This window comes from Molothrus ater, chromosome 2, assembly GCF_012460135.2.
Source record: "Molothrus ater isolate BHLD 08-10-18 breed brown headed cowbird chromosome 2, BPBGC_Mater_1.1, whole genome shotgun sequence".
In the NCBI taxonomy this organism is placed as follows: domain Eukaryota; kingdom Metazoa; phylum Chordata; class Aves; order Passeriformes; family Icteridae; genus Molothrus; species Molothrus ater.
The window spans coordinates 62100825-62123309 of record NC_050479.2 but is presented as its reverse complement, the minus strand read 5'-3'; the positions used below and the strand labels follow the sequence as shown (position 1 = coordinate 62123309).

Sequence of the window (22485 nt, the reverse complement as noted above, 5' to 3'; positions counted from 1 at the left end):
TATAAAAAGTTTCATAGGTTAAGCCATGGTAATAGGGCAACAATTTGCCTCACCAGGCAAATGTACTAGCCTGCTTTAAAATGTAACTGTCCCCTTTTGTCCCTTCTTCCTCTCCTTTTCCCACACTCCTTCCTCCCCACTTCATTTGAACACTTTTCCACTTCTGATCCTTGCCTTAAATAACACACATCAGATCTGTACAATCTCAAAATTCTTTTACCCTGTCCCCAGTGCCACTCTAATACATCTTATTTACCCTTTTTAACAGTTACCCCCCCCCCCCCCCCCCCAGTTTGCGTGGCATTCCAAAGAGTTTCTTCCAGCGAATCACCTCAGCAGGTTTTACAACAGGGATAATGGCTTCACTGGTCAACTTTGCTCATTTTAGGAATAGTTTAAGAGATTAAGTAGCTCAGTTTTTCACCTTATGACTACATCTCTGGTCATTATCTAACTATCTAAATAGCCATTAATCAGATATCATTACACATACCTCAAAAAGCAACAAGCTTTTGACACAATTTCACCAATATTTTAGCTTTTTTATTGTATTATCATGCTCTGTTTTTATTTAAAAATATTTAAACATTATTTAACAAATAAGCATGATTAACCACATATTTTCACACATAATTTCATATTTTCAGTGTACTGTAATCATTGAAAAATAAGAAATCAAAAGAACACCTTCATGACAGTTTAAGGTAGCTGCAAATTATACCAAACTGTTAAAACAGCTGCAGGTGAGGGCAAGGCTAATCTTTCCTACAACAGTACAACCCATCTTTCCCCCACTTGTAGTTCCAAACTCTTGTCCATCTTTCCCTATTAATTCCAGCACTTGTTCTTGTACATTTTAATGAGTCCTGAGATATTGGTGTATCCCTCTTTATCACACTTGCTCTCATGCTTCTAGCACATAAAAATTGCTGCTATGTCTATTTTACAAGGAATTGGAGACACAGTGACTTCCTTGAAATTAGCTTTTCAAAGACACCACACATCACTTGCTTCAAGAGCAGTGGGAGTTGTATTATCCATATTTAATAAGTAACACAAGCCAGCAAAGCCAGACTAATAGAGAAAAGCCAGATTTGTCTGTCTTACCCTAGATGTATGTTCTAAGATGACATCTTATTCCCCTAAGGGAAAATTATCAGGCACAGAGGCTGTAAAAGGATTCAGAGGAAGGAAAAATGCACAGTAATATTGGTGAAAGCAACAGAGAGTGTAAGAGAGAGGGACTCTCCCTCTTTACCACACACAGTTTTAAAAACCAGGAGAGGAAGCTAACTTTTGCCTGAAAAATCCCAGATACTTTCAGTTTATTTTTGCTGAAGACTGAAGAGTTCCATTGCCCAGCATTTACTAAATGTAAATGTTAAGATTCAGCAAACATGCCTACATTGGCAAAGTTCAGGTTTCTGGTTTGTGCTTGTGCTTTAACAACAGTAAGAGTGCAGACCATAAACTAATAGCAGTATCCAAGATACCTTTTGGCATGTCTAATGATATATGGCCTTAAAAGGTCTTTTTACCTATGATCCTATAAAAGGATAGAATAAAATCCTATGATTTTAAGATTGGTTCCAATATTTTCACACCATTTTTAAATAAGGCACTATTTCTTTCAGAATTAAAAAGTGATTTGCAGTGCTTTATATAGAATCAAAGGCTAGGCATTCATTTAAATAGCCAAATTCTTCTCTGCTTTTCTGCTGTGCTCTTACATAGCAACTATATCCAATAATAAAAAAGGCTCAGTTCTACTGAGAATTGAGATATCACACAGAAATTGTATGTCAAAAAATGGGTATGTGTTAGCATTTACTATCAACATTGTCCAGAAACTGTGTCTATGCTGTGGTTAGTCTATTTAGTTATGGTCAACCACAGGCTACTAATTTGCTAAGTTATTCCTAGGTTATCTTTTTTGTTGTATAGTTTTATTTGCTTTTCCCCCTTTTCCCAATAGTCCCATCTTCATTCACATTCATTTCAGACAATTCTGCAAGGAACACACAAGCACTGCCAGTGTCAGGGACCTCAGCATAACCCTTAAGAACCTACATTCTTTCCTACCTCTCTTTTGTTCACAGCCTTGCAAATTAGGCACCTCAATTATAAAGGCACATAAGAACTCTAAGAAGGCACCATAAAAAAATACAAGCCGGAAGAGAAATTTAAGCTTATTTCTAGTTCTCAAATAAAAAATTAATTTGGAATATTTCTAAATATATTGTAAAAATATACTATACTTTTAAATTAAAACAGAGTAGTTCTGAACTTTAATATAAACCAGATATTTAAATCAAGGATATTTTCTGAGTCTAGAATATTCATATAAAGTGCAAAAAAATACCCAGAGAGCTGAAGTTGTTACATCAAAAAAAAAAAAAATCCTTTCTAGAATCTCTTGACTAGTTGCTTAGCTCTCCTTTAGAAAACTGCTTAATAGAGGATTCTGTTTTGTTTCTGGCTATTGCTTGTATTTTCAGCAGTCATAAGAGAAAGAGGACATTCTTCAGAAAATGCTCAGGTTCCATGTCAAGGATCTACAAATAGCTTTAATGGGATGCCACTTTCTAACTTTTATGTTATCAATGTTTTTCAACTTGGAAACCACTGCCCTTGAGAAATAGTCCAAAGTGAAAAATCAGTACAAGATGTCTCCTGCAGTGAAAAATCAGAACAAGATCTCTTCCATCTCCAATTCCGACAGATTAAAAACACTTACAGAAAGTCTCTGACATGGAATTCTCAGCAACACAATTTCAAAGGGAAAAGTTTTCCATACCTTTGTTTCAGTAAGAAATTTTAAGTAAATTTTTACACACACTTGACCGTTATATATCTGACAGCATTGTTAAATACTTTTCCTACCTTCATCTATTCTTTCAAGTCTACGTACATCATACATCTTGATTTGACAAAGACACAGGGATGCCCTGGCTGTTACAGTGGTCCCCATTTCTGCAGCTCCAAAGCATCAGGACTGTCTAAAGAGACTTTAGGCATTTACTACCACTATAGTTAGGGACACACCTGTATCAGCATTATATTATTCTTCTCAGACCCTAAGCAATCTTGGAAATAATGATTAAAACTTATATGGACATACTCACAGAAATCATAAAATCATGAGTGAAGGGTAAAATATATATTTTCTTGCTAAACTGTAACCAGACATACTTAGAAAAAAAAACTGCACAAGGACACAAGATTAAAAACAGTAGGATAGAATTATGAGGTGCTAGCACTCTTCTACTACTTACTTTACCTGTAAAAACAGAATAGGGATTTTAAACAATGATCAGCTGCATCCTTTACATAAGATTACCACATAAGATATAGTTACATAACAAAGTAGCTAATGCCACATTATTACCTAAACACAATAAAGTTTAGATATGAAGAAATTCCTGTAAAACTAACATAGTGTGTATTGTGAGTAGCAACCAAAATCAGAATGAAATATATATATACCATTTCTTTGAATAAATTCTGCATAAATCACAAAAATTTAAAACTGATCCTGAAAAGCTCCAATGATTACATTAATTACCTCTAATTTCAAAATTATGGACATAAAAATGTGCCTTTTTTTTCTTCCAGCTACAAGGAAATGAAAGCCAAAATTTTCAGTCCATATGCCTGAAGAGTGTACCTGTGTTTACATCATGTCCCACACATCTGTGGACACTGGCTTGCACATACCTGCAAATGAGAGAATACAATGCACAAAGACTGGGGCAGTTCTTTATTCAAATCCATCCTTGCTTGACAAACTGCATCATACAGAACTCTGGTTAGCAGTAATTTCAATAGCCAGTATGATTTGAAATATTTTGCCTGCATGTACTTATGAAACTCTAAACAGATGTGTCATTATGTGAGTAGTTACCCTAGGGAACAGTCTTTAAGAAGATACATTTTCCTGGCTTAACTGTAGTTTTATCTGGCAAAAAAGATACCAACCGAGGTATATTACCTATCCTAGCAAGGCTTAGAGAGGCCTATATCTGATGAAGCACTACTAAAAAGGAAAGTGAAATTCTTAGATGATGCCCTTTTCAAGCTGTAAAACTTCAGATTTTGTTTCTCTGCAAAAAGAGAAGGTGGGCTCAATCTTCTGTTCCCCCCATTTTTCCTTGGTATCAGAGGGAGGCCAGAAAGCATTTGCACCAAGACTCAACTTTTCAGTGAACAAACTGGTTTCATCACTGTAAAAAGAGGTTAAACCAAAAGAGGGGAGAAAAAAATTTCCAAGTGGTATCCTAAAATTCAGTATTGCCATCTTACTCTCATACACAGAACAGCTCTATTCATTCTGCAACTCCAAGTTAGTTACTAAAACACTGTGCAAAACAATACATTCATGCTGCATAACTTACAAATTTTCTAAACCAGCAAACTGCATGAGAATGGCTAAAAGTGTAAAGGTAGCTCAGTGTTTACACAGCAGTTTAATGAGACCAGAAATACAAGCTTCTTTAACAGCAACAGCAAAACAAGCTGCAGTCTAAAAAATTACCTATGACCACAGTAGAAATCCAGTGGAAAGTCCCTTAAAAATTTATAGATGAAACAGTCAAACAATTTTATATTTAAACACTAACTTCCTCCAGTTAATTTACTGCCAGGTACACTGACTGACAAACATTTTAAACAAAAACTGAAGAACACAGAGCAATCCCCCAAAGAAAATACGTATATGCTATTGAGCTGTAGAAATACAGCACAGTGGGATATAAGCTCAGTTATTATACTCACTGTACTTCCTTTTTCTTTAAAACTTACAGCTTACTACTTTTATAAGAACAATATAAGAGGCGGTTTCAGATTTATTCACACTCAAGTTCAAAACCATTCAATGCACCTAAGACAGTAAAACCATAACTCTTCCCATAAAACCATAACTATTTGCTACTATTTTGCCTAACAGTTACTCCTTGTTTCTTTACCATTAGCTATAAAGGCTAACAGAAAGCACAAAACCCCTAACAACAAACAAAGAAGGCATTCAGAGGACTAATAGCATTTAAACATCATTTAGAAACTTGTCACTTCCCATTACACCTGCTGCCTGCTCCATTCCTCATCAATTTCTCCAGTTAAAACAGCAAAATTCTCACTAGTTGAAATCTACTATTCTGAAGGTTTATAGCCCTTGACAGTTGTTATGGGAATAAAGAAAAAACCTCAAATACTGTTAAATGATGCCTTAATGTTTTACAAGGAAGAAACATATTGGTAACCACGTTACGAAGTAGAAAATTCAATTAATACAAGAGAGTTCTGTGAGAATAACATTCTAAGACTTCATTTGATTAAATGTTACCATTCTTCAAGAAAATATGGTACAAACAATAAAAAAACCTAACAACAAAATCCAATGTAACAATAGTGATGCTTAAGAGCACAGTTCTCAGTGCATTTCATTACACACTAATACATGGCTGAATCATGAAAGTAATCTGGTATCATCTTGCCACAGATGAGCTCTCCTGCAGATTTTCATCTGATTAAATACAGAAAACAGGCTCCTTTTAATAGCTACGGTTTCTGGTAATTTGTTGAAGAAACTAAAGAGAAGAAACCAAAGGGAAGAAACCTAAGAAAAACAGGTATTTGTCATGTATAATATATTCTGTTCCTCCATCTGTGTGGGAGGAGACCTTTCACATCTTAAAACGATATTTCATGAAGTTATACAGCAGACACACTGCATACCATTAAAATATATTGGCAGTTAACAGAAAAATCAGGAATAATTTTCTAATATTCAGATCCCGGAATATAAGAACAAATTTTCTAAATATTTTATTGTTTACATTCCTGCTGTTACAGATTCCCTGAGACAGTTAGAAAGAATGAAAACCAAAGGATAACATGTGAGACCATACACACTATCTAGTGAGCAAGAATAACCATATTCCAACAGCTCTGACTGCATTACAGTCACATTATTTACCAACTACTACACTCACGGTGACACAGACATTCAAACTCCTGCTGAACTTGCTCAACTCAGATGCTGAGAGCAGGCTAAGTACAGCAGCATGACAGGAGACTTTGCCCAGAAAGTAGGTTAAACAAGCCTGTGCTGAGGGTTATGCAGCTGAAAGAGGACTGGTAAACTTCCTTACACTGCTATAACCTAGTCCAAAATATCATTTGTTTTAGAACACTAGAACAGGCAAAGTTCCACATACATCAGTCAGAAGGGACTTTGCCAATAACTTCACTCATGCCCACGTTTCATGCTACCTACATTTGCATACCAAATTTTCAAAACAAACAAACCCACCCACAACTTATTTTGCTTTGCTTGCATGTACAGCTTTTACTTTGTCTATTAAATTCCCCAGCTCGACCCACACTTTTAACCCTTCTGACTCATTTCTCCATTCCACTGTGGGGGAGTGAGTGAGCAGCTGTGTGGGTCTTAGCTGCCTACCGGGCTTAACCCAGTACAAATAAGTAAAATTTACTGCCATACAACTTTAAACAGTTTAGCAATTCTAAACACAGGCATTCCACAGCTGCCATCAGAACTTTAAGGGAAAAAAAAACCACCACACACTAATCTCAACATAAGCAAGTCTGTGTCTCTGAGTATTTTAACTGAGAACTCCAGTCTTGATTGCTACAAGCTCCTCATGAACATCTTTCTAATGGAGAAACACCAAGGTACACAGAACAGGATTTAAAATTACACACCACATTCTCTTTTGAAGTGCTGTAAAAGCACTTCCAAAATGCATTAACCTAGGTCCTCTCTTCAGTATTTCCTTAACAGACTAACAATAAGAATCTACATTTGGTAATATAGATGCAAAACGTGTCAGAATTTATGTCAATACACAACTGGAGCAAAACTCTACAAGTAGGTCTGTGGATAAATATGTCAGCAAACAAAAGGTGTCTGAATAGTGTGTTTTGCATAGCTGCAAAGCAAGGTTGTAAAACAAATCTAATCACCTCGGGTGTTTCAGTGTGATGTAATAGCCTGTTTCAGTCATCCCAGTTCCTTCCCCAGGTGTGCCAATACCCTCTCCCTTCCCCTCTCCCCTTGCCTCCTGCTGAGAGCTGTCCATCTTGAGAGCTGTCCTATCTTGGTATTCCTGCAAGGGCATCATGTGATTGGCAAAGTTCAAAAGATGCCTCTCAGCCCTGGGGACATTGGGCATTCAGGTGTCATTTGTCCCCTGAGACTTCCCCCCTCCCCTTACCTGCTTGGTAAATGGTTCCTCCTCTTCAGGAGGGTCAGTGTTTTCCACTGAGGCTTCCACGTCATCCATTGGAGCACTAAGGGCTTCCAAACTTGGCTATTCTTTCACCACAAAAATGCTGGGAATTCATAACCGAAGGAATACCTGGGACTTCAAGATATTTGGGAATGCCTCAGCTAAATGAAATATGCTTCAGCTGACAAGAACAGATTGAACAAGTTTAGACTTGGCCCAGCTTTGCACTGGTGGTTGGACTAGATGACCTACAGGGGTCCCTTCATCAGCATCTTAGGTCCTTTCATAGTTATCCTGCGATCCTATAAAATTTAGATACAAAGTTAGAATGAAGTTGTTACTAAATTAACTGCATATTCTAAGTGATACTTACCATTTACTTACAAACAAATGTTCTCTTAAAGAAGCTGTTTTTGTGAAGTTGTAATTAGATCTTAACCTAAAGTTTTTAAAAGGACAACTCAAATGCCAGCGGAACCAAAATTATCACAAGTAAGAGAAAAACACATATAAGAGATCCAAAACAAGGGAACAGCAGAGCTCTTCAAGCTCTTTCTGACAAGAAAGGCAGTCGAAGGGTTATGTTTTAGATCACAAAATTTTACCTGGAATCTACTCTATTATTTATGGAATAGGTAAAAATCCAAATCACCTACTACTCTATTGCCTTAGATTTGATCACCTGGACATCTGTACCACCAATTCACCTTAAATAGTAAGACTACTTAGAATGCACATTCCTTTTATGTCACTGACACTTCTAAAGCTGGTCCTTCTGTATCCATAGCACCAGTACATAAAAAATTCTGATGTCATCTGCATTCCACCAAGGGTGGAGGCAGACAAACACTTTCTCAAAATGAGTTCCCAAGAAATCTACATTCATAAAACCAAAACATCCTGTTTCTATAAATGGAGTTGTCAAGTAATCCATTCTAGGACAGATACTCAGGGAGGAATTCTTAATTATAAAGCAATTTTATCTGTATTTTATTTAGAACCTTCCTCAATATTACACATAACCTTCATTTTTATGTTCCTAATTCATAGTACAAAATACAAATGGAGACACAAGTGAAAAACTACCACAAGAAGAAAAGTCCACTTGGATATCTTTAAAAAGACATGGTCATAAGCCAGGATTTGTAGACTATTGAAACAAATCATATTCTACAGCCTCATACAAATACACTATCCACTATAAGAGATTTTTTGTTTGCTCACACCAGAACATCATCATTTTGATGTGACTGTAGAATGTTAATCTGACATCTACTCAGAGAAAATGAACAATACCCTCAAGGAAATAATTAAATGTCTCACAAAAAATTAGTTTTATTTATTTCTTCACAACCCAGCATCAGACCTTCCTACCTAGAATACAAAGCCATTGCTGATAAAATCTGTGAGTGATTGATGGTAATGGTGCTATAAGTAACGCAAGGCCAAGTTATAGATACATGGGGACCTGGAGCACACAGTAGGTCAGACACAAGCAAGGTCATATTTAACTCTGTCATATGGAAACGTAAAAATACAACAAGGAGGAATACAATCATAGAATCACAATCTTGGCAAGTGACAGCATAAGCCTGGAACAATGACAATCATGAGCTCCCACCAAGTCTAGAGGTGCAAATTACTAAAATGAAAGTTGGGTGCGCTAACAGTGACTACTGCAAAATAAGCTGAACACACATAATCTGAAGAAAGGTGTTTACAAAGCAACTCACAAACTGCTATGTCCAGTTGTTTACAATGAAGCAAAAGACAATAACGCTGTTAAAACACCCAAAAGCCTGTAGAGTTTCATCAAACTGCAAGATTTTTGGATCTGAAATCATATTCACAGCAGAACACCAAAGGTTCATCTGCTTAGGACTGTCTCACAAGCCCTTGCAACATTTAGTACAGCAATGTAAGATAGGAGCAGCCTCAATTCTGTCCCCCTCTGCTCTGAGGGTAGTTTCCTCCCCAAGAAAAGGCACAGCAGGCAAAACCACATGCCAGCTCCTTAATGCCACAATTCCAAACCTGCCCTAGGAGTTTAAATCCACCATCATAACCATTTAGATCTTCACCATATTTACATGGGCAGAAGTTTTCAGCAGGAAGCTAGATGGACAATTGCAATGGCATCCTAAATTACTTTAACTGGAATTATCCCTCATTAATCAAATACAGAAGTTTATCAGATGCAAAAGTAAAAAGTTATGTATAACCAACTACAGAAGACTACATGCCTGCTACAGTGGATTAGCTGATCTTGTTGAGAAAAAAAGAATAAGTGACCAGAAGTTGAAGCTTAAATACAAAATTGCTGTGTAATCTCTTATTTGTTTCCAAAGGAAATATATACTCAATCCTACTATTATCACTGGCATACTTTAAAATTGAGACAGTACACATGAGCCATAAAATTCTGATCTAGATACACAGACTCAGGCAGGGAAATTGATGACCAGCATTAGGCACAGGGACAAACTGTATCAACATAAAAGTCTCTTTTATTAAGACAAATCAATTGCTTCAACATGTTTCAGCAAGGATAGTCCACTACATCAGAATGTAAACAGCAGCACAAAAAGATGAGACAGTCTGGAACAACAGGACTGACTAAATACTCTTTAGGTATTAGAGAAATTCCTCTAAAAGCAAGAAGCTTCTTTTCATAAAGCAAAAAACCCTGGCAACTTACTACCCTCTACCATTTTCATTTGTGCAAGACTGCTTCCCAATTATTTATTTATTTTTTCCTCTTCCACAGGAAAAAAAATAAACTGTAATTTTGGAGATAGATAGCTTTCTGAGATGCTCATGCTTTATTACTCCCATACCAATACCATTATTTATTTCCTCATTTTAGAGCCTTAGCACCAATATCAAAATCTGATAACTGTCTTTGAAAAGCTATTCACTAGACTGATCATCTCAAATTTGTGTGATTGCAAATTTGATCAGAACTCACTTTAGTTTGGCCATATTTCCAGATTATTACAAAAGCTTACACTGCAAAGTTAGAACACAACCCACTACTGATTTCTTGGGTGATTTTAAAATGAGGTTCTTTGGATGTTTATGAGCTACGTCTAGAAAAACTCTGATTCTCATTCAGCATTTGCCCATGTTGACTTCACACACAAGAAGGAAAAAAAAAAGTGTATTTTTTTAAATGAATTCTATTCCTGAAAACTTTACTTTCTCGCAGCACCATGCATTACTTCTATTTAGGCTAATTCAAAATATTGGGGAAAAAGCTAACAGATTTGTGAGGCATATAGAGGGAAGCAACCTCCAGCCTTTTTTGCAAGTTTCAGACCTTTTACTGGTGTAAGATTTTTCAGATTTAACTAACCTGTTCACTATTCCCTGACTATTTCAAACTCTATCCAAAGTATTCAGAAATCATTCAGAAACATATATTTATAATGAGCAAACATTCACATCTAGTAACTGGTACATTTGTTTCTTGGGGGAGGGCAGTGTTAGGGTTGTGGTGGATTTTTTTCCCTTTTAAAGGTAAACCCTGCAACACTGGATAGAAACACAAGGAAACTTCACAGGCTCCTTCTATTGCCTACATGTACAGTCTCAACTGCAATGCTTGAGTTTCACTGTTCCCACAGCAATACCCTGATTTATTTCTTCATTTTAGAGCCTTTCCCTGTAGAGGCTAAACCTTACACTGTCTCTTACTTCTCTTTAACAAGTACTTGTAGAAAAGCCTTTTTTTCTTCAGGCTACCAATGCTTCATAGATAAACATGGCTTAAATTTTTCTGATAAATGAGATGCTGGAGGGATCCCAGAGCCACATCTCCTACAGCTTAGCATTTAAGTGCATAACTAAAATGCTTCACTGAGACTACCAATTACTGCAGTTCTGTTACTACCGCACAGAACTGCTCAACACCAAACAGAGCTATGAGATTCCAGAAGCCATTTTTAGCCCAGGGCACTAGGCCAAAAATAACCTTTTCAGTTCTCTAGGAAGCCAAATGTACAAAGATATGAAAACTGGCAGAAGGAGTACAGCACTTCTTGCCAAAATACTGATTTTTTTTTTTACTGTGTACAGTTACTACTCTTTCATATTACCCAATTCTTAACTGATTGCAAATCTATAGCGATATTCTTTTTGAGACTATTTGTGAGTTGTATGTCTGTGCCAGAAGCTACTATAAAGTGAGCTTCTGCATTGTGCTAATACATTTAAAACCACTCCCAGGACTTAAAACCTTAATGGAAGCTTTAAGCCTTCACTGCTATCCCAACATCTTCCAGAACAAAACTAATCCAAATACCTCAACATCCATTCTTCAAGATATCATACACCGACAGTTAAAAAAACATACAAAAAAATATCTCCAAAAAATACCAGAGAACCAAAGTTGGATTCCATTCACAGTTTTGTCTCTGATCTGTTCTGAGATCTGGATTAAGCGATTCAAAATTCCTGCTTCTCAGTTTTTCCAATCTATACAACCAGGGATAACCTGCATCTTTATAGAGCAATGAAATAACTCACTGTGCAAAGTTTGCACAGTAATTTTTTAATGGAAACACGGAGCAAGAGCTATGCTAGGAACAACTAAAAGTAGAAATCTTAAAGTCATTATATTAATGACTTAAAGACTTTAGCTCTTAAATTCATTACATTAACAATCAATATAATTACATAAAAGGCTTTCAAATTACAAGAAATTCAAAAGACTACTTTCTCTACCCTTAGAAGTTCCTGACTGGTTGGCTGAATGTCAAAGTCACACACAGCACACTTCAGCAGAGCAGTAATAGCAGCAATACCATGATATAGAAGTGTCTCATGGTCTACACCATGATAGTGTCTATCTTATCTCTAAATTCACTTACAAAAATGTCAGCAAATTGAAGTTACTGGTTATTTAAAATAAGTTCTGATTTTCTTTCAAATCATAAGATCCACACCATTTGCATGAAAGATTTTTTTTGCAGAGAGTCTGCCAGATTATCTTCACTTTTTATGGTGAATTTGAGCACATGGAAAAAGAAGGAAAAAAAAAAAAAGAAAGAAAGTTCTGAAGACGAGGGAGAAATTTGACAATTTTTTAAAATGAAAAACAATTTTAGGCTCTGCAGTCTTTTTTGTCCCCCCCCAAATAAAACCTCAGAAAAATAACATATAAAACTACACATTGCCAAATTAACATAATAGTTTTCCATCACAATTGAAAGTTCAGACAGTGAATGGAAACATCCATTATAACATGGCTACAATTCAGTAAATCAGTCTTAATTTCTGTACATTATGACTAAGAAGCTATATCATCATATTGATGCTGTATAGAAACTAGAAGGAAATGGTACTGATGGGTCTCAACATAAGTCAAAACATTTCAAATGGATAGTGCAAGGATGTTCTTGTTCATACATGTCCCTTCAAACATACTAGTAAGCAGGGGGAAATAAAATACCACGTCTAGCAAACCTTGCAAGTGACAGGACATGTGTGAGTGAGGAAAAAAATCAAGTCAGTAACACAAGGCAATCTGAACAGCTGCTAAGTGGAACACAAGCAAGGAGTAGGCATTCAGCCAGACTGGAATTCAAACCTTGGAAAGGGGATCACAGACAAAACTTACTGAGCAGGGAAACTACACTGTACAAAGTGGAAGGCAAAAGGACAGTTTTCTTGAACTGGGATGAACTCAAAAAACCCCAACAAAACAAGTAAACAAGAAGCCCTAGCAACACAACACAAAATGAGCATGGGAAACCCTGGGTTAAGTTGTTCCCCTTGATCAATCACAGCTGTATTTAGTAACCAGGGCATCCTTGTCCTGCTCCAACTGCTGAGAAAGCTCCTTTCAGCTTTGACCAGACACTCATTCCAGAAATCTTCATAACAGTCTGCATTTTTAATTATATAACATATGAATTACACTATGTTCTTCCTCCTTCCCCACTGAATAGACACACAGCTTTGTTGTTAATTCATTTGCCCTGCCTTAAAAAGACTGAATCAAATGAATTCAGCTAAGCCTCACTATTCTCAAAATACAGTCATATAACAGCAGCAGTAGACAGGTACTACCTGTCTATAGTTCAATAATCCCTACTTCTCTTGTCATTAAGTTTTTAAATAGCTAAAAGTTCAAATAGTACAAAAAGTTATTTTAATAATAAAAGCTTTGCTGACCACGATAACAATTTCACTGTCTTTAAAATTGGACAATGTTCTTACTATACATAAACTACTGCACTTGCATTTTTGGTATTTTGCCTTACCCTGTAAGGGTTACCCAAGCGTGTATTCTGCTCCATGTCTTTCCTTGGCTTTCCCTCTGATTCAATTTTCTTTTCCTACCCCAATTCTTGCCCATTTCACAAAACTTCTCCATCAGTTTCAGTGATTTATTTGCACACACATTTTATGAACCTCTTTCTTTCTGTTCACCAAACAACAGATCCAGCTTCTTACTCATGCTTTTCTCTTCACATTTAAATGTGGTGGGGTTTTGCCCCCCCTTCTTATTTATTTTTCATTTTTCCTTTTTGGCTGTCTAAGGTAATGCTACAAAGGAGAAGCGTCACTGCAAATAGCACAACCAAAGATGCAGACTTTAGATGCTAAAAACCTCATTCTGATGGCATAAGATAAATTGAAGTCAAAGTGTCATTTGCAGTCACTTTGCTATTTTTGAAACATACTACTTTAGAATATAAAGTAGTATTATAATAGTATTTTAGTACTCTTTACAGTATAAAGAAATCAAGTCACATGCTATGTTTAAATATATTTCCAAGATATACTTTGCTGAATTTTACTTAATTCAAAAAACTATTTGCCTTAAATCCTTCACACACATATGAATGCCAGCTGCTCCAGCAATGTCACTTCCTACCAGAAATAAGTATTTATCAGATGACAATAGTAGTAGAAAACACCTAGTTCATATGATTAAATCCAAAACCTAGAAATTAAAGCAGTTACTAATCTAGTACTTTAAAGCACCATGGTCCTGAAAGGAAATAATAATATTACAACTACTGCACTTCGCACCAAGGAATAAAATCACCCATCTACAGAAAATCGACATAAAAACCCTCTCCATTCAGCGGCACAGGTCACTGCTAACATTGGTGCTCAGCTATTTTGCCCTTGTTCTGCTTCTCATAAAGACCAAGAACTCTATTCTGATATTTAAAACTTCCAGCTACTTCCAGTAATTTCTCTAACCATTCCTAGAAGAACCACCTCACATAATCACCATGAACTTAGCAGTTACCTTTTAAAAGTTTTAAATCCACACAAGCTCAGCTGAACATGAAACACTTTCATGCAGCTTCAAAAGCAAGTGCAAACCTCTTCAGGCTCCAAATTAAGTGCAAAACTAATCCCCACTTGGCTCTGCCACGATCATCTCACAACTTTTGACTTTTTGTTTTTTCCTTAAGAATATTTCTCCTACAGCCTGGGATAGGAGGACAAAAGACTGTTATTGTTATTTCTATTTTTAAATAGTTAGGAGGTTTGCAGGCATTAGGGTGTTCTGCACCATACAAGGAAAAAAAGAATAAAAAGCTGGCCAGCAAGACACCCTTAGAGAAAGACGCTGGGGAGAAAGCGTCAGAATTTCATAAATGAACTCCTCCCACAAAGAAGCATCTATGCACAAATTTAGCAGAAAGGAATTATTCCTCCAGAAGCTTAACTCCTCAGTTGCATTCCAAAGAACTGCTCTGATGGGTGTATAACACCTTGCACAACATGGTCAGCAGAGAACAGTCAGAAGTCAGATGTATTTCCACTATTTCCAGTTTTGACAGTGATCCGCTCACTGAACGCAGGGGTAACATTTCTGGCTCTTTCACTTTTACACGTCGGAGGACAATAAATGGGTGCACTTCCCACAGTTCTGGTCTCAGCAGAACAAACTGAAGATATCTCTGGTTTGGGAAGTGCCATCTCAATTATTTAAATCATATTGATTTTAACTGTGAATTAGCAATCTAAGCAGCTTGGGAATGTTCACAAACCTAATAAATGCTTACTAACAGTCAGCAAGAACACAGCAGGCAGAATGATGAGCAGTCAGTCTGTGGCCCAGAGAAGTTACTCATCTTTCCTAGAATGGTCATTCTGATACAAAAACACCAGTCTCTCCATCTTGCTTGATCTTGTAACTCTGTAAACAGCAAAATCACTGGGTTTTCCTAATGCTGACAAATGGATGCTAAGCTTCCCAAACTTAAATTCAACAATTAGTATTTTAAAGTATAAATTTGAAACTATTATTTGTAGCATAAAGTCTGTAAATGTCATCTATCTTGGAGCCAAACAATTTTCTCCATGTTTATCTGATTCTCTATCCACACAATTCTAATCATTATGAACATAACTGGCATTTTTCCTCAGTTTTGCAGATTTCAGAGAATTATCCCAAGCCATTACACACATTTCCCTTCTTTGACTTCATATATTTTCTTCAACACTTCCTAAGTTTTCACTCTCTATGACACTTCTACCTTTAACAGTATCATCTTTTTACCTATTTCCTTGTTCAAATCTGTATTGCATTGGCATTTGCCCCTTTCCTCTTCCAAGCCTACTGTGCAAATATTCATTCCACTTTGTCATAGCTGATTCTGCCCCTGCCTCTTCCCCTCACAGAATTATTCAGTGTTTTCAAAACTCTCTGGACAGTAACCGTGTTAAGCTTCCTACAATCTCTCCTGTTTAAGAGATGTCTAAACCAAGATGCCTTTTTTGCTGAAGAGACAATAGAAACAGACCAGGGAAGGACTAAAAGAAGGCTCACAAACAATGTAGGGATATTTAGCTTCTACCTCCCACCAGTGATCACAGGTGAATGGATCTGCAGAACTGCTTGTCTAAAAGCATTTGAAAGGGAACCTGTAGCACCTTGACTTTCATAACAGCTCTTCTGGAGCTCTGAGTCAGTCTTTTCCAAGCAGATTGGCCAAGGATGCACAAAGCAACAATATTTCTACAAAAGCCTTCAGCTTTTATTCATTTTCATGCACAGCACTTCCCAACATAGCAATTACAGGCAGAGCTGTTTAAATAACTGCCACCCTAAAGGGGAAGTTCTCTTTGGGGGTAAAGGTTCAAATCACAGCAGAGCCTAATCCTGCTGAAAAGTGAGGGGTTTCACCCTTTCTCCTATCCCTTCCCATGGTTTTTAGGCTGGCATCTCTCCTACCTCTTAGCCTGTGCACTAGTTTTGACTAGCAAGCAAGTCAAAAAGAAAAAACAAACAAACAAATACAAGGGAAACACACACACACAGTCAGTGGTAGAAAGCCATTAATCTGCTCGAGCCACATTCTGAAACAGTAACCAGACAATTGTGTACTCATAATTTGTTCCATGCAACAAACAGTCTGAGCCAATTCACTTTGTTTTGTGCTGAGGAGCATGTAACAGCACCTGCAAAGTCACATTTCAGCTATGGGAGCAAAAATCTCCAGACAAAAGAGGTAACTTTCAAAAGCACCACTGACTAGACTCCACAGCAAGAGAACTAACAGACTGTTTTCAATAGAACTCAATAGCCTTGATGTTTATAAGATCCACAAGCAAGGATACATTCAGGCTTCAGGAAGAACAAAAGGGCCAAGAGATGGTATTCTGCAGTTATAAGTTGCTATGCACATCCATGTTTCTAAAAGAACTCTTTTAGTTTGATAAAGCTCTTTCCCAAAGTATTGCTTATTAGTAAAAAACCAGAAATTAGAATATGTTGGCACAGAGATGTCCAGACACATCACACAAATAGGTGGTGTCAGAAACTGTTAAATACATAATAATGAATACAAAACTGATTTATCTTCATGTTTTAGCCATAAGACTTACATCCCCTAAGTTTTGGCTGCAGGGTAATACTCAATTCATTGGTGATAATAAGCAAACATACTTACTCTCTCTCCCTGTCCTAATATACTTAAGATACTCTTGTGTAAAAAAACAGTAAGTAAGGTTAGAAATCTTCAAATAAACAAGAAAGGCTGTAGGAAGAGACTGACTTTTGAAATTAAAAAGAAACTGAGTTCTATTATTTTTTTAGCCTTATAAAGACATTACTTATTGATATGAGTTTAAGTCAAGTGACCACAATGGCTCTCAGCCTTATCCAAAAATCCACAATTTAATCAAAATATTAATTCAAAATTATGAATTATTCAAAGTAATTATCAGAGAGAATTCTTAAAAGGAGCAGGGCATATCAAATATATTTTTCTCTAGTGGCCAAATAACAATCAAATTCTAAAGAGTCCATATAGTGGTCATATTTGATATTTGGAAGTGTGCAGCAGCACAAACAAGCCATGACATCCTGCCCAGTACAACCTGCACTTAGAAGAGGAGGAACCAACTGCACATCTACTGCTGAAATTAGGAGAATTGTCACATGTGAAGGAAGAATTACATTAATAAAGCAGGTGGAGAAAATAAGTAAGAATAAACTATGGCAATCTAATGTACACAGAATCATAGAATGGTCTAGGTTGGACTGAACCTTTAAATGTCATCTGGTTCAACTCCCCTGCATGAAGCAGCAACATCTTTGACTAGATAAAGTTGCTCTGAGCCCCATGCACAACATATTTAATGTTTAAAAAAGGGGGGGGAAACAAGAAATACTACTGTTGATGTTATCAGCAAAGAGGAATGAAAGGAACATATTCACCCAAACCAGCATCAAGGCTCACAGCAATACTATGATTTTTCAACCCTGAAAGCAAGTCCATCATTACAGTTGAAAAAACTATTTCAAAGATGCTGTCAGGCAAAGGTGTCTTCAACACAGCATTGTCTGACAAGTATAGTCCACTCAGAAGCACTTTAAAAAACAGCAGGCAGGAGCTCTTTTATCAAGAGAGCATTTTATTGCACAAAAAAAATACACATTCCTTCCAAAATTTCATACTGCCCAATGTAGCAATAAAATACTTCAATAAGTAATTATTTTCTAAAAATCTAGCATGCAATTTAAAGAATTTATCTTCTTCTCTGCCAGGTCCCTACCAGCAGCAGCAAGTAATCCCTCCCCATGTGCCTAATTCATCCAATAGAAATGGATGAAGCAGGTATTCACCAGAACAAGTTCAGAGGATCTGTCTTCAGAAATACAATCAAAGCCCACAGAAAGAGGCTGAGGTAATACAGCAGGCAGCCATGGTTACATCTTTGGGCCTTTCTTGCTCTTTTATGAAGTAACATGCTTCCAGCATTCCCAGTGGTTTGGAGGAATATAATTGCATGCTATTACTTAAGAACTGTGTGATTACTGTGCCACTGCCTTCCGCATAACCCAGCCTGTAATAAAAGTGATAAGAATAGCATTTATTATTTTTGAAATGCTTTTTGCATTGCATTCACACTGATGTGGTTTAAAATGCCTGACTAAACTCAAGACACTTTGCATAGAGGTTTTATTTTCTTCTAACAGTACTGAACACCATGAAAACACCATTCTGTGTGCGAGAGATCTGACCAGGTCACTCAGCACTTGAGCAGAACTCTCAAAGACTGAGGAAGAAATGCTCTATGAGATTTCTATAACCAAGATGGATTTAATGCAAAGAAAAGTCACAGAAGAAAAAGCATAACCAGAAGCTGCAGGAATAGAAAGTGACAAGTACAGTTCAGCCTCTGTAGTTATAACAGAATGTAACTGCAGTGAGAACTAGAAAAATCAAACTATCCCATCCCAGCTGCTAAAGGCAAACAAGTCATGTCCCTTTCATAAGTGCATCAATTGATATAGAAAATCTGACTTCTAACTTCAGGAACAAAATAAATGCATGAACAGAGAACCTTAAGTTGTTCACTCTTTCCTTCCTTAGACCTACAAAAAGCACTCAGAACCTTTCTAGAAAACAAGTTTGATAATATTTTATTTGAGAGAAGCTGTAGATGATCACTTTCTGAATCAAAAATATTTTCAGTCTGCAGTACTAAAACACTGTCAAGTGCAGACATGGTTTCAGTTTTCTGGAAATTCCCTGCTCCTCAGAGCCCTAAACTTAACCCCCCTCACTCATCTCCTCTACATCAAGAAGTAACTTCCTTTTTCAGCAAGCCTGGCAATCTTCTCCTCCCCTCAAAAAAACAGTGAAAGGCTACCCCTACCCTAAAAACCAATGTTTCAGGACTGCAGAGACATGTCAACACATCAGATCCAAAACTACAAATCACTCATTTCAAGGATCTATTCCAAGTAGTACAAGAAAGTGTTGTACTATGCACATTTATGGAGAGGAAGCAGAAGAGAAAATTCACATCAAGAGCTTGCCCCAAGAGTTTCAGAATCTTGGCCTTAAGCCAAGCATCTCTCCTGTTTATATATTTTTCATGTAATGTAACAAACGGAAAAAAAGATGGATATTTTGGAAATATATCAACACACAACTTTCAAGGCAGTTGCCATTAAACAGTTACAACAAGCTGTTACAAACAAAACCTTAAAGCAACTATAGATTAACACAATGTTCTTCTAAAAAGGGACAATGATAAAAGGGCTGCAGTTGTCACAAGATAAGACAAGGGTTGATCTACACTACTGTTTATATCAAACAGAAAGAGAATGAAAACACAATTCTACATTCAATTTCATATCGAATTCATATTGTTTACATGTTTTCCATGCAAACTCTGACAAAAGCACAATAATGCTTGGAGACTATTTTTTCCCTAGAAAAACCAGTAGAACAAGCAAGCATGTAAGAAGCAGGTACTACCTCTATATACTACACACAGCTCATGCCTGTACAGCACATACTTACACAATACGCAAATACTAACATGCAATCACTACCAATCAAACTATTTTCTTTCCAGTATACAACCCCCTCAGTATACAATTTGGTTTTCCAACAATTTGGTTCAATATCAAACAAGCTCAACTTCTGGATTTCCAAACTATTTATCTTGTATTGCAGCATGTCTACTGAAATTCAACTTTGAAAAAGAAATGAGATAAAAAATGCCTTGCTTGGGATGACAAGCTGAAAGTTCTTCTAACCACACAGAGTTCCCCTACCCTGCCTATCCCTTTCACATCTGCTACTGAGTCAGCTGATGGTTAGAACGGTAATTCATGCTATCAATTCATGGTAGTTTCATTCATCAAGTTTCCTTCACTTCTTTAACTGATATCAGGATATAGGTGCTCACACAGACTAATGTGAAATCCACTCAGCAACAGCCATCAAGTAACACAGTTAAGCAACAATAACATATGACACCTACCATACATCTGAGGCACTAACTCTGGGACAGACACAACAACCACGTGTTGTCTCCATATACAGGAAGGCATAAATGCCCTCACGTGCAGCAGTAGCTGAGAATTTAGATTCATGTTATCACATGTCTGCATGCAGGTATAGCACCTGCTGTTTTATGGGGCAAGAACAAGTGTCTACACGTCTCCTGCTCTGCTGCACAACACAACTGTCTCCAGCAGGCAAAGGGGGACACAAGGGCATGTGGAGGCTGTATGCTGAAGACCTTAGCAATACACTAATATATTCCTCTAATGCGGGTTTACACCCTTCTACCTAGTGACACCATGTAAAGAAGGAATTAGGTTCCATCACCTGGGATAAACAAGAGCAGGAAAACTCACATGACCCTTTGAGGTGGGTCTGCTTCCCTAGGTGAGAAATAAGTGTGCACTTTTTCATGTTGGAAAAAAGGTGTGAGAGCAAGTTAACAGAGATTGAATACATGTCTCCTCACCACTCCTGCCTGCAGGGTTGTCAGGCCTGTCCCCTCTGCAGATTTATGTAATGATGGTGTCCCCACTGTAGAGTACATACAGTGCCTGTGAAGATGAGGATTTCTCTCTACATTTGCCCTGGAGGACAGCATTGCATAGAGCTGGCACTTGTGGCTACATGACTGTAATGACACTAAGGGGCATGTCAACCCCACTGCTGAACAAGTGGCATTTGTGAGAGGTAGCATGCTCCCTGGGGCATCTGCACAGCAAACAGTCTTCCTATGGACATGCCTCCCCTGTGGCATGCAAGCAGGTGACACGTTCAGAGGCACACGAGTATCTCAGTGCCGCTACATACGGACTTGCATCCCCTCCGCACCAGGTGGGTTCACCCACGAGCAGCAGGACAGAAGCAGCAGGTATCCACCCTGGCACCGTGTGTGCATTCCTGCCGCGGCTGAATCAAAGGAGGGCTGGCTGCCACCGCGAACCTCAGCAGTCAGGGAAGGGTGGCACAGAGACGCACGTTCCCCAGAGAGAGAAGAGGACAGGTGCGAGCAAGAATTCCCCACACATTCCCCCAGTGTGCCAGGGGAGAGGCAGCTCTGCCTCACCAAGAGCGGAGCGGGGGGATGGAGGGGAGCGTGCACAGATCCAACCATATGGAAGCAGACACCTACCTCATACACCAAGGCGGGGGAATAAAGAAAGCACAGGGTCCAGGGAGAGATGGGGGTGGCCTCGGCTTCCGTGTGGGGACGGGCCCCGGAGGAAGGCGAACGAAAGAGTGGGGAGTGGGTACTCGCCCACTCGCGGGAGGCCGGGGGGCACTGAGGGGGCGGGGAGGGGATCCCGGGCCATTCAACAAACCCGCCTTCCCCGCTCCCCGGCCGCCCCCGCCCTGCGCGCCCGCTCGCTCGGGCTCACCTGCCCGCACCGTGTCGGAGAGGTCATGGCTGAGGGCGGCGGCGCTGCGCGGGAACTCCTTCAGCTTTCTGCCGCTCAGGTTGAGCCCCCCGGAGTGCGCCGCCTCCTCCAGCGCCCGCTCCAGACCGCGGTTCAGGGGCGCCTGCAGACCCAGCGCCCCGCTGCCGCTGCCGCCCACCCCGGCCGCCGCCGCCAGAGCAGCAGAAGGGAAGGGCTGCGACTCGCCTCCCAGCGTCGCCATCTTTCCCTCGCCGCTGGGGCTACCCGAGAGGGCCACCGGACCTGCCTCCCTCCTTCCCTTCTTCTCTCCCTCCTTCCTCCTCCTCCTCCTCCTCCCGCTCGCGGCGGCGGCGGCGGCGCGAGCAGGGGGCGGAGGCGCGCGGCCCGGGCGAGGCGCGCCCACTGCGCATGCTCCGCCCCTCCCGGCAGCTCTCCCCGCCGCGGCGCCACCTAGCGGCGGCGCACTGCTCCCGGCGCTGGAAGTGCCAGTGGGGAGGCGGAGAGGGGGCGGCTCTCCATTGTTTCCTTGCCATAGCATTCCTTGGAAAGCCAGCCCGGGAGGCCTACCCGCCGCCG

At 38.8% G+C, this 22485-nt stretch overlaps 1 protein-coding gene across 6 annotated transcripts in view; it reads right to left on the bottom strand.

Annotated features, from left to right (window-relative positions):
- LRCH1 (leucine rich repeats and calponin homology domain containing 1) overlaps positions 1-22244 on the bottom strand; it is a 116543-nt gene extending 94299 nt beyond the window's left edge. For 3 of the 6 annotated variants that reach the window (XR_004980254.2, XR_004980255.2, XM_036383307.2), the window contains exon 1: positions 21910-22243. Coding sequence is in view for 2 of the 6 variants with exons in the window: in XM_036383307.2 (XP_036239200.1) it covers positions 21910-22150 (241 nt within the window). In the remaining 4 variants the exon portion in view is untranslated. Of the gene's footprint in view, positions 1-21909 lie in introns of all 6 variants that reach the window. The other 3 variants (XR_004980258.2, XR_004980256.2, XM_036383282.2) reach the window with 2 other exon arrangements.
- Positions 22245-22485: the final 241 nt, after the last annotated feature.